The following is a 12,707-nucleotide window of genomic DNA, read 5'->3' on the forward strand; positions in this document are numbered from 1 at the left end:
AATAATTTGTTATGCCATCTTTTGTTCTGCCTCTTTTCCTGCCTTTTAATACCTTCTTTATATCTGTTGTTACTTTTGGCGCTCAGGTGTTTCATTATTTAAATTGGCAAAGTTATTTCTTATATCACTATTGTATAGCAGTGTATAGAAATCCTCTGCAATTTTTATGACTCCATCTCTTTTGTTGATATATTCATTTTCATCCGTTAAAGCAAATATCTGTTGGCGCCTGTTCAAAGTCTTTCTTTTTTCTTTCTTTTGTGTTCCCTCAATTTTGGTCTGATTGCGTTTAGAAAGTTTCATTTTTATTTACCGTTTTTGATAGTCAGCTAATTCTATTTTATCTCACTTGGATTTTACCCTCAGTTTCATTTTGCCTTTATTATATTAATCATCATTTTCTCCTCCTACACCTATTGATTCTTTAATAATAGATATAATTTCTGATGATAATAACGTTTGGTTGCGAATAAAAAGGTAGATAAATGTTATCAGATTATTGGCAGATAGTTTTCTTTGTTTAAAAACCTTTCTACTTAACTCTTGGGCTGATTCCTATACAAACTTTGAAAAATCTTCTTCATTTGCTTCCATTTCGTCATGTAGCTTCGATTACCTATTTCGTATTACTAAACTAATCTCATCTGATTTTTCTCTTATTAGAGGAATGTTTATTTTCTTACTTAAAATTTGTCCCTTTTTTTTCTTTATAGATCTGGAAAATTTTTACTTCGCACAATTCTATGGTCGATTGACTTCACCTTGTTTAACAGTTACATCTTTAACTAAACTAACGTTTTTACTGAAAATAGACATAATGCCTAATTCGTTTTTCATTTTTACATTGGGGCTTCTCCATGTCTACCTTCTATGATCATTATCATGTCAAAAATGTGTTCATGAATTTTACATTTTTTTTTTTTTTTTTTTTTTTTTTTTTTTTTTCCTTTTTTTTACAGCAAATTTCTGCTGACGACTCCAAATTTTCCTACGGCTGATTCTCCTCTCTTCTTTTGACCTACTTTGCAAAGACATCAGCCAAAACAAGTGAAAATTAGTCTCATGTTTTATTTCAAGATCTCTCCAGATCTTCATAAAAAGTTTCTCTTTCTTCCTTACGTTGCCAAATTAAACTGGACCGACTTTATGGCATTGGCTTTGCAAAAAAAAAAAAAAAAAAAAAAAAAAAAAAATAGCATTTGTCGAATTACTTTCCTTCCTCGGCAAAAACAAACTATAATGGACGTTTTTAATCTTAGTTTTTTCAGTTCTATCGATAATGTTTGGGCTGTTTTATCATTGATGACTTATTCTACTCTTGACCAGGTATGTGCGTGCTTGTGTGTGTATATATATATATATATATATATATATATATATATATATATATATATATATATATATATATATATATATATATATATATATATATATATGCGTAAAAATCACAGGAAAACGTGATGCTCAGATGCAGAAGAACCACAGGGAAAATGAAAATACGGAATATACACTTAAGTCCTGACTAGTTTCGTGATACTTCCTCAGAGGACTGATTTATTGAGAGAGGTTTCTTACAATTTATAGGGAAAGCAAAAGTACGAACATACATATAGAGATTTAGAGAACAATGACACTCCCTTACCAGCTTCCTGGGCTTGACTCAGGTGTTGAGTAGGAGGAGACCCCAAGCTCGTCAGACACCTGCTAAAAAGGGTCATTTCTAGTGGCGGGTATATTCTTGTTTTCTTCTTTTTTTACTTTTAGTAGAGTTTATTTATATGTCAATGCGGTAGCCTTTTTTGTGTGTTATAGTTTTTTCTGTTATCATTACCGAAAAAAGTCTTTTTTGCTGTTCTTAGGGCATCATCTAACACAATTTCAGGATACTTTAGTTTTTTACCTATTGCTCTAATACCATTTATTTCGTCATCAATATATTCAGGGCTGCAGACTCGGAATTCTCTTAAAAACATAGAAGTAAATACAGATTTTTTAACTTTGTTGCCTTGGTTTGAGTAATAATGGACATATGCCGAGATATTCGTTGGCTTTCTGTATACACTGAACTTGGGACTATTATTACATCTATGTATGCGACAGTCCAAAAAAGGTAGGGTACAATTATTCTCCAGCTCCATAGTGAAATTTATTGATGGTACCAAACTATTCCATCTAAGAAAAAAGTTATCTAAATTTTCATTTCCTGGCCACACACATATTATGTCGTCAATATATCGAAACCATTTTACATTATTAGGTATGATGTTATTTACGATTCTGCTTTCAAAAAATTCCATATATAGATTGCTCAATACTGGGGATAAAGGGTTTCCCATAGCCATATCAAAAGTTTGTGCATAAAATCTCCCATTGAATTCAAATTTACAATCTTTTATACATAATTCAATTAATTCTATTAAAGTGTGTTTGGAGAATGGTAGATTCAATTGTCTATTATCTAATGTTTCAGATAAAAATTCCAACATGTCATCAATAGGTACTTTTGTGAATAGTGAGACTACATCAAAACTGACAAGCCTACAGGTACTGTTGATCTGTACTTCATTCAGTTTGTTAATCAAGTCTACATTATTTTTTATATTTGAATATGAGATGGTGCCAACTAAAGGATTGAGGATATTCACAAGGTACTTAGATAATTTATATGCTGCTGAACCTACAGAGCTAATTATTGGCCTAGCTGGATAATTTGGCTTATGAGTTTTAATAGTTCCATACATATATGGCAATGTTGGTGATATTGTACAAACCTTTTTTATCAGATCTTCATTCCCTTTTAATAACTCTTTCACTTTTTTGTAAGCTATATAAAAAAACATTAACCACTTAATGTAGAATTGAATGTATTGTGAATAATTAACGTCTGTGTGAAATTAATATTTAGACCTAAGCTAGCGGAAAAAATGGGGAGTGGTCTACTTATGTAAATATAAAATCAACATGTAATGACCACGATCATATCATTAAACCTTGCATTTTTAAGTGAAAAGGTAGAGATGGAAAAAATGCATTTTAAATATTTAATAAATCTAAATTTAAATGGTTACACATTTACGAATACATAATTTAAAATTACATAAATTTCACTGTAGCAGCTGGTGGTGGAATGACGTAAACGAGTCTTCGAAATGCACTATTATAAGAGATTTTAAGGTTCACAACTGCGAGGGCTTAACCTTCTTCCTTTCACTCATCCGCTAAAAAATACAAAGTAAAGGAGAATCAACCACGGGAAAAATCAGAACAATAAATACAACACTAACAAAAAGTAACTAAAATAAACCAACAAAATTTCAACACTAATCAAAATATCAATTACTGTAATCGCCTGACTAAAATCTACAATTTTCATATAAATCAAAATCTTGAAATCAACGAATCACCGAAAACAGCAATTAACCAATCACGAAATCACTCACGTAAATATTTGCTCAAATCACCACTAAATCACAACAGCTCTCAAATTATCAGTAAAACAACTAGCAAATTTAACGAGTTGTCAAATACTTAAATAAATTTATAGACTGCACAGAAATCACAGGTTCAATCTAGTAAGAATTTAATTAATTAAAATACTTTAAATTATTCTCAAAAACACTGGCATATAGAATATGTAACGCAAGAACAATCATTAAAGCCCCTTATGCTTACCCTGTTGCGATATCAGTTCTGGCGAGTGTGGAAAAAATCATTTAACAGACGATCATCGTTAAGCAGCGTCCGGATCCCATCCTCGATGAATTAGTGTGCAATTATTTCCATGGTAGAGGAAAAATCCATAATAGTTAATCCAGCGTGTGTATACATCCTAAAATCCACTTGAATAATGGAAGAGAGGGAAAGAGAGCTCCTCCTCACTCCCGTGTAAGGTTGCTGAAGACTGGTGCTGTGTGAAAAAACTTCACAACGACGTTAACGGCAGGCAGATATAACTGGATATAACTACTGTATAGTAGTTACTATCTAAAAGCAAAGGGGCAATTAGCGACACTTCTGTATGCCAAATGTATCAATACTTAAATATTCAAATTAATAATTTGAAGTTTTTTCAATCTGCCCCCCGCGGATTTAAATTTAAATTTCTATACAAGACCAGATTGAGCTAGCTGCTTATTCTTCTCAGAACAACCCAAAGCAGCCCCCCGTTGAATTCTTGCAATATTGTCATTAGAAACATTAGAATCACTCTGAGGTACAACATTTAAATCTAACTGATCAATATGAGAATCACTTAACCCATCACCTTTAACCAAAAGAATAACAGACTATATATCCCTAAAAACAACACTTTTATTACCCTTGACCAATTGTACTTGAACAGCCTCACTAAGAGAATTATAAATAACATCAAGAACTCTAGCTAAAGGGTAATTGGGAGCCTTAACCATTGAATCTTTTATCAAGACTATGTCACCTTTTGATATTTTAACGTGCTCCCTAGGGTAATATTTACCTCTGTATTTAGTTGCCTGATCTTGCAATCCAAATAAAAATTCATTGTGATAACTATTACGCAATTTCTCTTTAATATGAATTAAACGCCGAAAGTCCTTACCCAAGTCAGAAGAGTCATAATCATCAAGTTGACCTTTGTGATATATACATTCCATAACCTGTGTATCATATCCAAATTTCAAAAACTCTGGTGATAGCACCTGAAAATCATCATTCACATTCTGTTCCCTTAATGCGCCAAGTTCAGAAATGGGTTTCTTATTAGCGTAACATATGCATTGTTTAATTACATGAGAAAATTCCAGAAAATCTAGAATATTATTATGGATTGCTCCCTGTATTAACTTTCTTACCAGACCAACTCCGGACTCTATGATACCTCCAATACCACGATTCAGAGAACCACGAGGATACTGTGAAAATTCAGTGACATCGACACCCCTCTGATTGAAGAATTCCTGCACCTCACTTGCTTTCAGACATTCCTCAATCCATGTGAATGCACCACCAAGATTTGAGCCAGAATCTGAAAATACTTTGTTAGGCAAACCATAGTTGTAAACATGATTTTGAAAAGCCAATAAAAATCCTTTAGAATCACCTGAAGTCACTATTTCAACATTAATCATGTGAGACCAAATACATTTAAAAATTACCCCATAGGTTTTAACTTTGTCACTTCCATACCTTGTGGAATATGGTCCAAAGTAATCAATGAAACATACAGAAAAAAACCTCTTTATGGGATTCACATTCCACTCTCTATAGTCATTAGCATTAACTTTAACTGGTCTACTATTAAAACGTTTACAGTGGTAACATTCATTCACAACCTTCTTAACTGTTGAAAATCCCTTGAGCAAAAAAAATGCCGGTTTCAATTTATGTAGCACATAGTAAGTACCCGAGTGATTAAACTTCACGCGAGTGTCCATTATCAGTATTCTACCGAAATCGCTATTATTACTAATGAGTATTGGAGTTCTCGACATCATACCTTTAGACATCTTTCCCATTTTACATTTTACTCTAAGAATACCATCAGTGTCACAAAATACATTCATTCTACTAACTAGCTCAGGAATACACTTTTTTGCTTTCCGTTTTGAAGTGAAAAAATCTTGTAAATCTGGAAAGCAATTCTGTTGATCAAGCTTTAGCAAATCATTACTGCATTTTTTGTAGCTTGCATCTAATAAGGCAATTGACTGCTGGCTCTTAGAATTTATTCTTAATCTTAATTTGTTTATGAAAAGCTTAACTTTCATTAGTACTTTAATTGCTTTGTCAAGTGAAGAATACTTAGTTAAATCAACAACTGTACCAACTGACATATCTTCAACACTTGCCTTATTTACAACCAGCTTCGGTATATCCACATCATTAATCATGCCTGGATTAGGAATTACAAGCCATTCTAGTAAATTTAAATCTTCCCGTAACATCTTGGGTCCGGTCAAGTAACAAGAGTTTCTTAACTTTGAGAAGGATACTAATCTAGTCGTGAAATCTGCAGCATTTTCATTTGATCCTACGTGAGCTAACTTCACCGAGTGTGTAGACTTACAGAGGTCGACAATATTTGCGATTCTATTATTTACATATACACTTCTCTTTTGAAGCTTTGTTCTCAAGTTCTCATAATCAGCTAGCCAACTTAAGGCAATCGTAGAATCTGAAAACAACATTATGTCATTAACTGCAATAGGCACAATACAAGAAGTGAGCATTTTATACAGATCAAAAGCCCTTTGCAATGCATACTCTACTGCAGTGAGTTCGAGTACAGGCATAGTTCGCCCTTTCAGATTTTTATTCAGAATCTTATTATGGGCAGATACGAAGGATACCAACTTTGAATTTCTCTCCTGCAAGTAAATAACACATCCAAGAAAGTTTTTACTCGCATCACTCATTACAATTATATCAAAATTAGACTTTCTGCTACCCATATATTTTGGTATCTCTAGCCTTTCACCATTATTGAATTGTGAAGCTATGTTTCTCCATTCATTTAGCTGAGCACCATGAAGAGAAGTATCCCATTTATCTACATAATCAGACTGTAATTGCCTGAGGAAGATCTTACATCTGTTTAAAACAGGCAAGTTAGTATTATTCAAATCAAATATACTCATTACTGAACTCAAAATCTGCCTAAGAGTATTGGCTTCAACATTTAATTTAACACATGTGGCCTTTAGTATATCATTATATCTGTCCCAGCACATGCCAAGAATTTTAACCTCTTGTGGAGTCTCTGTGCCAACTTTACAGTCAATGTCACGCTGAAATTGAGAATAATTAGTAACATACTGCTGCAATGGAAATTTATGCTGCTCAAATATTGTACTGGCTTCCCTGTGAACCATTTCAACTTCATCTTCATCTGCACAACCAATTAGAAAATTATCAACATAACTGCCTTGGAAGATTCTTTTTTTCAATTCCTGAATTTCTTCAGTATCACCATCTGTCTCCAATATTAGCATTTTATAAAGACAGCACTGCAACAGATATGGAGAAACAGACATCCCAAATATTACTCGCTTTGAGCGATACACAACTGGTGTAAAATCTCTAGATTCAACATCCTTAAACCAATAAAAGAGAAATTTTGAGGAATTCTCATCATCAATGGCCAATCTATGAAAGGCTTTTGAAATATCAAATCCAAGTATAAACTTGTCAAACCTCATCATGGTCAATGCATCACTTATTTTAAAATTCTTGTTATAACCTGGGTGAATACATTGATTCAGACTAATGCCTTTACTGCCATCATGTCTTTTTTCTGCAAGATTCGCCATGTAAATAACTCTTACTTTCGTAGTATCTCTTTCTTCTTTAATTACAGGACTGTGGCTAATGAAGAAATATTTTGGAAATTTCCTTTTATATTCTTCAAAATCTTCAACTTTTTCAATGATTCCCAAATCAATTTGTGACTGGAAAACTTCATCAATTCGCTTAAGAACATTACTGTTCATGTATTTCTTCTTCAGACTGCACATAACCTTGAAAGCAAGTCTCTCATTTGATCCAAGAAGATCTTTATATCTAGTCAACCAAGGAATTGGTACGACATAAAACTTTTCAGAATCTCTGTAAATGTTGCATAAAATAAAATCTGTCACTTCTTGCTCAGTTTCATTAGTAACACATTCAATAGAATCCTCCTCTTCCATATTTATGAATATCTTACAATCATGACCCAACTGAGAATAATCCGCAACCTCTGCTATATCTGGCAGGCTTTCAAAATTATATATTCCATCAAGTGTTGGCACTTCATAGTCAAATCCATCAGAATCAATCTCCATAGTGCCAATGTATGAAGTAGTAGATTTTGTTTCTTCAGAAATCTTCCTATGAGACATCAAAGATGTATCTACTGCATCGGAAAGATTCTTTATCCAGTCAGAAATAGAACCAATTAATATTAGTTTATCATTAATTCTGTAAAAAGAAGTCAGTCTGTCTTTTTGACCTAGTACTCCACTCTCCATGCTCATCACACAATGCCAATCCTTTGCACCTATCAGTAGCTTTATATCATCAATGTCATGAATTCTGTTTACACCATTGAATTTATCATAAGCAACCTCTTTACCATTCTGCCTTAGCAGTTCTATTAATTTATACATATGAGGAGCTTTCATCTGAATTTTAATCTTAGGAATACAAATACAAGTAATTTCATAACTTACATCACCAATCTTAAAAGGAAAACTCACTGACTTGGTACAAATCTTTTGATTAGTATTAATGCCCTTGATAATCAAATGTATCTTAGGATCTACTACCTTCAAGTTCAAAAAATCTGCTAAACTTTCCTCAATAAAGGAATTCTGGCTACCCGAATCCAAAACTGTATCCACTTTAACACGATCATATTCAGTCGTCACTGTTAGTAATGGTAATAAAGAATCAACAATATCCAAATGACTAGATGCTGTAACAGTTGATGGTATTTCATTAACACTCTCGACAACATTAACCACCTTTGTGGTAGTTTGCTTACTATTACTAGAATCTGTTGGCTTTGAACTACACAAAAAACTCCAGTGTTTACCCTTTTTGCATTTGAAGCATACACCTGACGTCTGAAATCTGCACTCATTACTATTATGAGCTGCTTTTAAGCATTTAAAGCACTTGTGCAATTCTTTCAATCGCTTTATTTTATCAGATACTTGCAAGTACTTTGTACAACTGGCAATTTTGTGATCTTTAGCATTACAAAGCATACATAAACTCCTTGTTAAACTAGTATTCAAACTAGTAGCCAACACTGCGGTTTTACATGGACTTTCTTTACTAATGTTTAATTGAGCGTTATACCTGCTGCAAGCTTCCAAAAATTTACCAGTAACCTCAACTAAAGTAGGATGAGACTTATTTGTGATCGCAACTATGATATCTTGAAATTTAGTAGGCAATGAAGACCGGACAAAATAAAGCATAACAGTGTCCAAATCAATAGCATTATCTTTCACTGCATCAATCAACTTCTTAATATGAGCATAAAAAATATATGGATCATCCTTGCCCCAAACAAACCTCAAGTCAGTTAACTCTTTAATGAGGACAAACTTCTGAGGCATTTCATCAGCAAATGCTGCGATCAAAGTTTGTTTAGCCTGACCAAAAGTTTGCTGGGACACCTTTATAGAACTAATCATAGCCTTTGCTCTACTATGACATTGCTGCTCAAGTAAATTATACCTCTCGACTTCATTTAAATTATACGGAGCAGTCAAGTGTTCAAAACTTCAAAAAATCGCTTACATGTAAATTTATCTTCCTTAGAATCTGCATAATACCGAGGCAAATTCAACTTGGGCAAATCAATTTTAGTTCTGCAAGAAGTTTTATTATCAATCTGTACGGAGAGATTATCAAGTCGAGATTGCATTTTGTTTGACAGTAATTTAATTTTACGATGATATTCCTCACATTCAGAATCCTGCCTATCCAAATCCTCCTGCGGAACTAAGGAGTCCAGTCTAACATTAGTCAAAATCAAATCATCCAAGGACTGCAATCTTTGACTGTACTCACTCAGAAAACTCAATTCTGTTTGCAATTCCGCTTTATCTAAAGAATCAACAGCATTACACAATTTATTATATAATACACTAACCTTACGGCGTATAGTAGTACGTTCACGCTTTTCCGATTCCGTCATCTTTAACTAACAGACAATACACCTCAAATAAATCAACTTTCAAATGAAAAACTAATACGTACAACGCGAGAGGAGGGGGACCCGGACACCGCCCAACTAGAAACGACCAACATTCCACACCAGTGCTTAAAAATATTAATCCAAAAGTTCGAAGGACCAAGCGGAAAAAATGGGGAGTGGTCTACTTATGTAAATATAAAATCAACATGTAATGACCACGATCATATCATTAAACCTTGCATTTTTAAGTGAAAAGGTAGAGATGGAAAAAATGCATTTTAAATATTTAATAAATCTAAATTTAAATGGTTACACATTTACGAATACATAATTTAAAATTACATAAATTTCACTGTAGCAGCTGGTGGTGGAATGACGTAAACGAGTCTTCGAAATGCACTATTATAAGAGATTTTAAGGTTCACAACTGCGAGGGCTTAACCTTCTTCCTTTCACTCATCCGCTAAAAAATACAAAGTAAAGGAGAATCAACCACGGGAAAAATCAGAACAATAAATACAACACTAACAAAAAGTAACTAAAATAAATCAACAAAATTTCAACACTAATCAAAATATCAATTACTGTAATCGCCTGACTAAAATCTACAATTTTCATATAAATCAAAATCTTGAAATCAACGAATCACCGAAAACAGCAATTAACTAATCACGAAATCACTCACGTAAATATTTGCTCAAATCACCACTAAATCACAACAGCTCTCAAATTATCAGTAAAACAACTAGCAAATTTAACGAGTTGTCAAATACTTAAATAAATTTATAGACTGCACAGAAATCACAGGTTCAATCTAGTAAGAATTTAATTAATTAAAATACTTTAAATTATTCTAAAAAACACTGGCATATAGAATATGTAACGCAAGAACAAGCATTAAAGCCCCTTATGCTTACCCTGTTGCGATATCAGTTCTGGCGAGTGTGGAAAAAATCATTTAACAGACGATCATCGTTAAGCAGCGTCCGGATCCCATCCTCGATGAATTAGTGTGCAATTATTTCCATGGTAGAGGAAAAATCCATAATAGTTAATCCAGCGTGTGTATACATCCTAAAATCCACTTGAATAATGGAAGAGAGGGAAAGAGAGCTCCTCCTCACTCCCGTGTAAGGTTGCTGAAGACTGGTGCTGTGTGAAAAAACTTCACAACGACGTTAACGGCAGGCAGATATAACTGGATATAACTACTGTATAGTAGTTACTATCTAAAAGCAAAGGGGCAATTAGCGACACTTCTGTATGCCAAATGTATCAATACTTAAATATTCAAATTAATAATTTGAAGTTTTTTCAATAAGCTACCATTCATTAAAGGAAACAATTATTTTATATAGTATGCATAAGTATATTGGCACTATATAGTGTTATGCTAGATATAAGTATTGATATATACATGATTATATGTTTATGATATTAATGTTGTATACATATAAATGTATATATGCATATGTATGTATGTGTATATATGTATATATGTATATATGTATGTGTATATATATGTATGTGTATGTATATGTATGTGTATGTGTATGTATTTATGTATATATGTATATGTATTTGTATCTGTATGTGTGTGTATATATGTATATATGTGTATATATATATATATATATATATATATATATATATATATATATATATATATGTATATATATGTGTATATGTATGTATATGTATATATATATATATATATATATATATATATATATATATATATATATATGTATATATATATTTGTATGTTTGTGTATGTTTTGCTTATGTATTTATATAGATAAGGCTATCGCATTGACATATAAATAAACTGTACTAAAAGTAAAAAAAGAAGAAAACATGAATATACCCGCCACTAGAAATGACCCTTTTTAGCAGGTGTCTAACGAGCTTGGGGTCTCCTCCTACTCAACACCCGAGTCAAGCCCAGGTAGCGGGTAAGGGAGTGTCATTGTTCTCTAAATCTCTATATGTATGTTCGTACTTTTGCTTTCCCTATAAATTGTAAGAAACCTCTCTCAATAAATCAGTCCTCTGAGGAAGTATCACGAAACTAGTCAGGACTTAAGTGTATATTCCGTATTTTCATTTTCCCTGTGGTTCGTCTGGGATTGACCTGGTTACTGATCAGACGTGTTATTTTCTCCTCCTGACCTGACCTCCCGCTCAGTTAGGCTCATGAGGTAGCGACCACCCCGTGAAACTAATGAGGTGTTAAACTTTTTGCTGAACTGCTGAAAACAAATTGTCTCCGTGCTCTCTTTATTACTCCACATCTTTTTGTCTTTTCTGTGTTTTTAAATAGTGATCTGAAAATGCATTCTGCTGAAGAAGTCAATAAATCCCAGGTCTTGAGTGGCCAGCCGCTTATAACCAAAATCTCTAAAAACGTGAATGGAGTTCTCCAAGCCTCCAGTGTAGTGAACTCGCTTCCCGACCTGTGTGCTGAAATTCAGGCCCTGAAATCGTTACTCTCGGGTCAAATTTCTAACCTCGTATCACAAGTGAGTGACCTAAAGGACAAAATGGAGTCTATTGAGGAAAGGGTCACTGCTGCGGTGGAGGACAAACTACGCCACCATCTAGAAGAAATAGACCGTAAAATTAGTGAAAAGGACAAAATAATTACCGACCTAACAAATAGGGTGGCGACACTTGAAGCCAGGCCAGACACGTCTAGAGAAATGGAAATTCTCGAGGAAAAGCTGGATGAGATAGAAGCCCAAATGATATGTGATAATCTTGTCCTGTCTGGCCCTGCTTTGCCCGCTCCCCAACCAAACGAGGATACACGGAATATAGGCCGAGATCTCGTGGAAAGGTGTGTCCAAAAGAATTTTCCTGACCACGTCTTCCTTGAAGGGCGAAGGATGGGTAAGAGAAGGGTCGATGGGTCTTTTGAAAACAACAACATCTTGCTGAAAGTGATGTCGCGAGCTGTGAAGGCAGACATCAGACACTCGTGTTTTCAACACAGGAATGACACTGCAAAAGGTTTCTTTATAGGCGAAGCGCTCACAAA

The 12,707-nt window shown here is 33.6% G+C and overlaps 1 protein-coding gene across 1 annotated transcript; it reads right to left on the minus strand.

Annotated features, from left to right (window-relative positions):
- Positions 1-3,672: 3,672 nt before the first annotated feature.
- LOC137637275 (uncharacterized) lies at positions 3,673-10,977 on the minus strand. The gene is made up of 2 exons (XM_068369528.1): positions 10,585-10,977; positions 3,673-10,130 (listed from the first exon to the last, which is right to left on the minus strand). Exon 2 carries the CDS (start codon positions 9,159-9,161, stop codon positions 4,287-4,289), a length of 4,875 nt encoding a protein of 1,624 aa, XP_068225629.1. The 5' UTR covers positions 9,162-10,130; positions 10,585-10,977; the 3' UTR covers positions 3,673-4,286.
- Positions 10,978-12,707: the final 1,730 nt, after the last annotated feature.

This window comes from Palaemon carinicauda, unplaced genomic scaffold (genome assembly GCF_036898095.1).
Source record: "Palaemon carinicauda isolate YSFRI2023 unplaced genomic scaffold, ASM3689809v2 scaffold623, whole genome shotgun sequence".
Classification (NCBI taxonomy): domain Eukaryota; kingdom Metazoa; phylum Arthropoda; class Malacostraca; order Decapoda; family Palaemonidae; genus Palaemon; species Palaemon carinicauda.

Coding starts and splice junctions, on each gene's coding strand:
- LOC137637275 (XM_068369528.1), bottom strand. CDS start 9,161: ATGATTAGTTCTATAAAGGTGTCCCAGCAAACTTTTGGTCAGGCTAAA.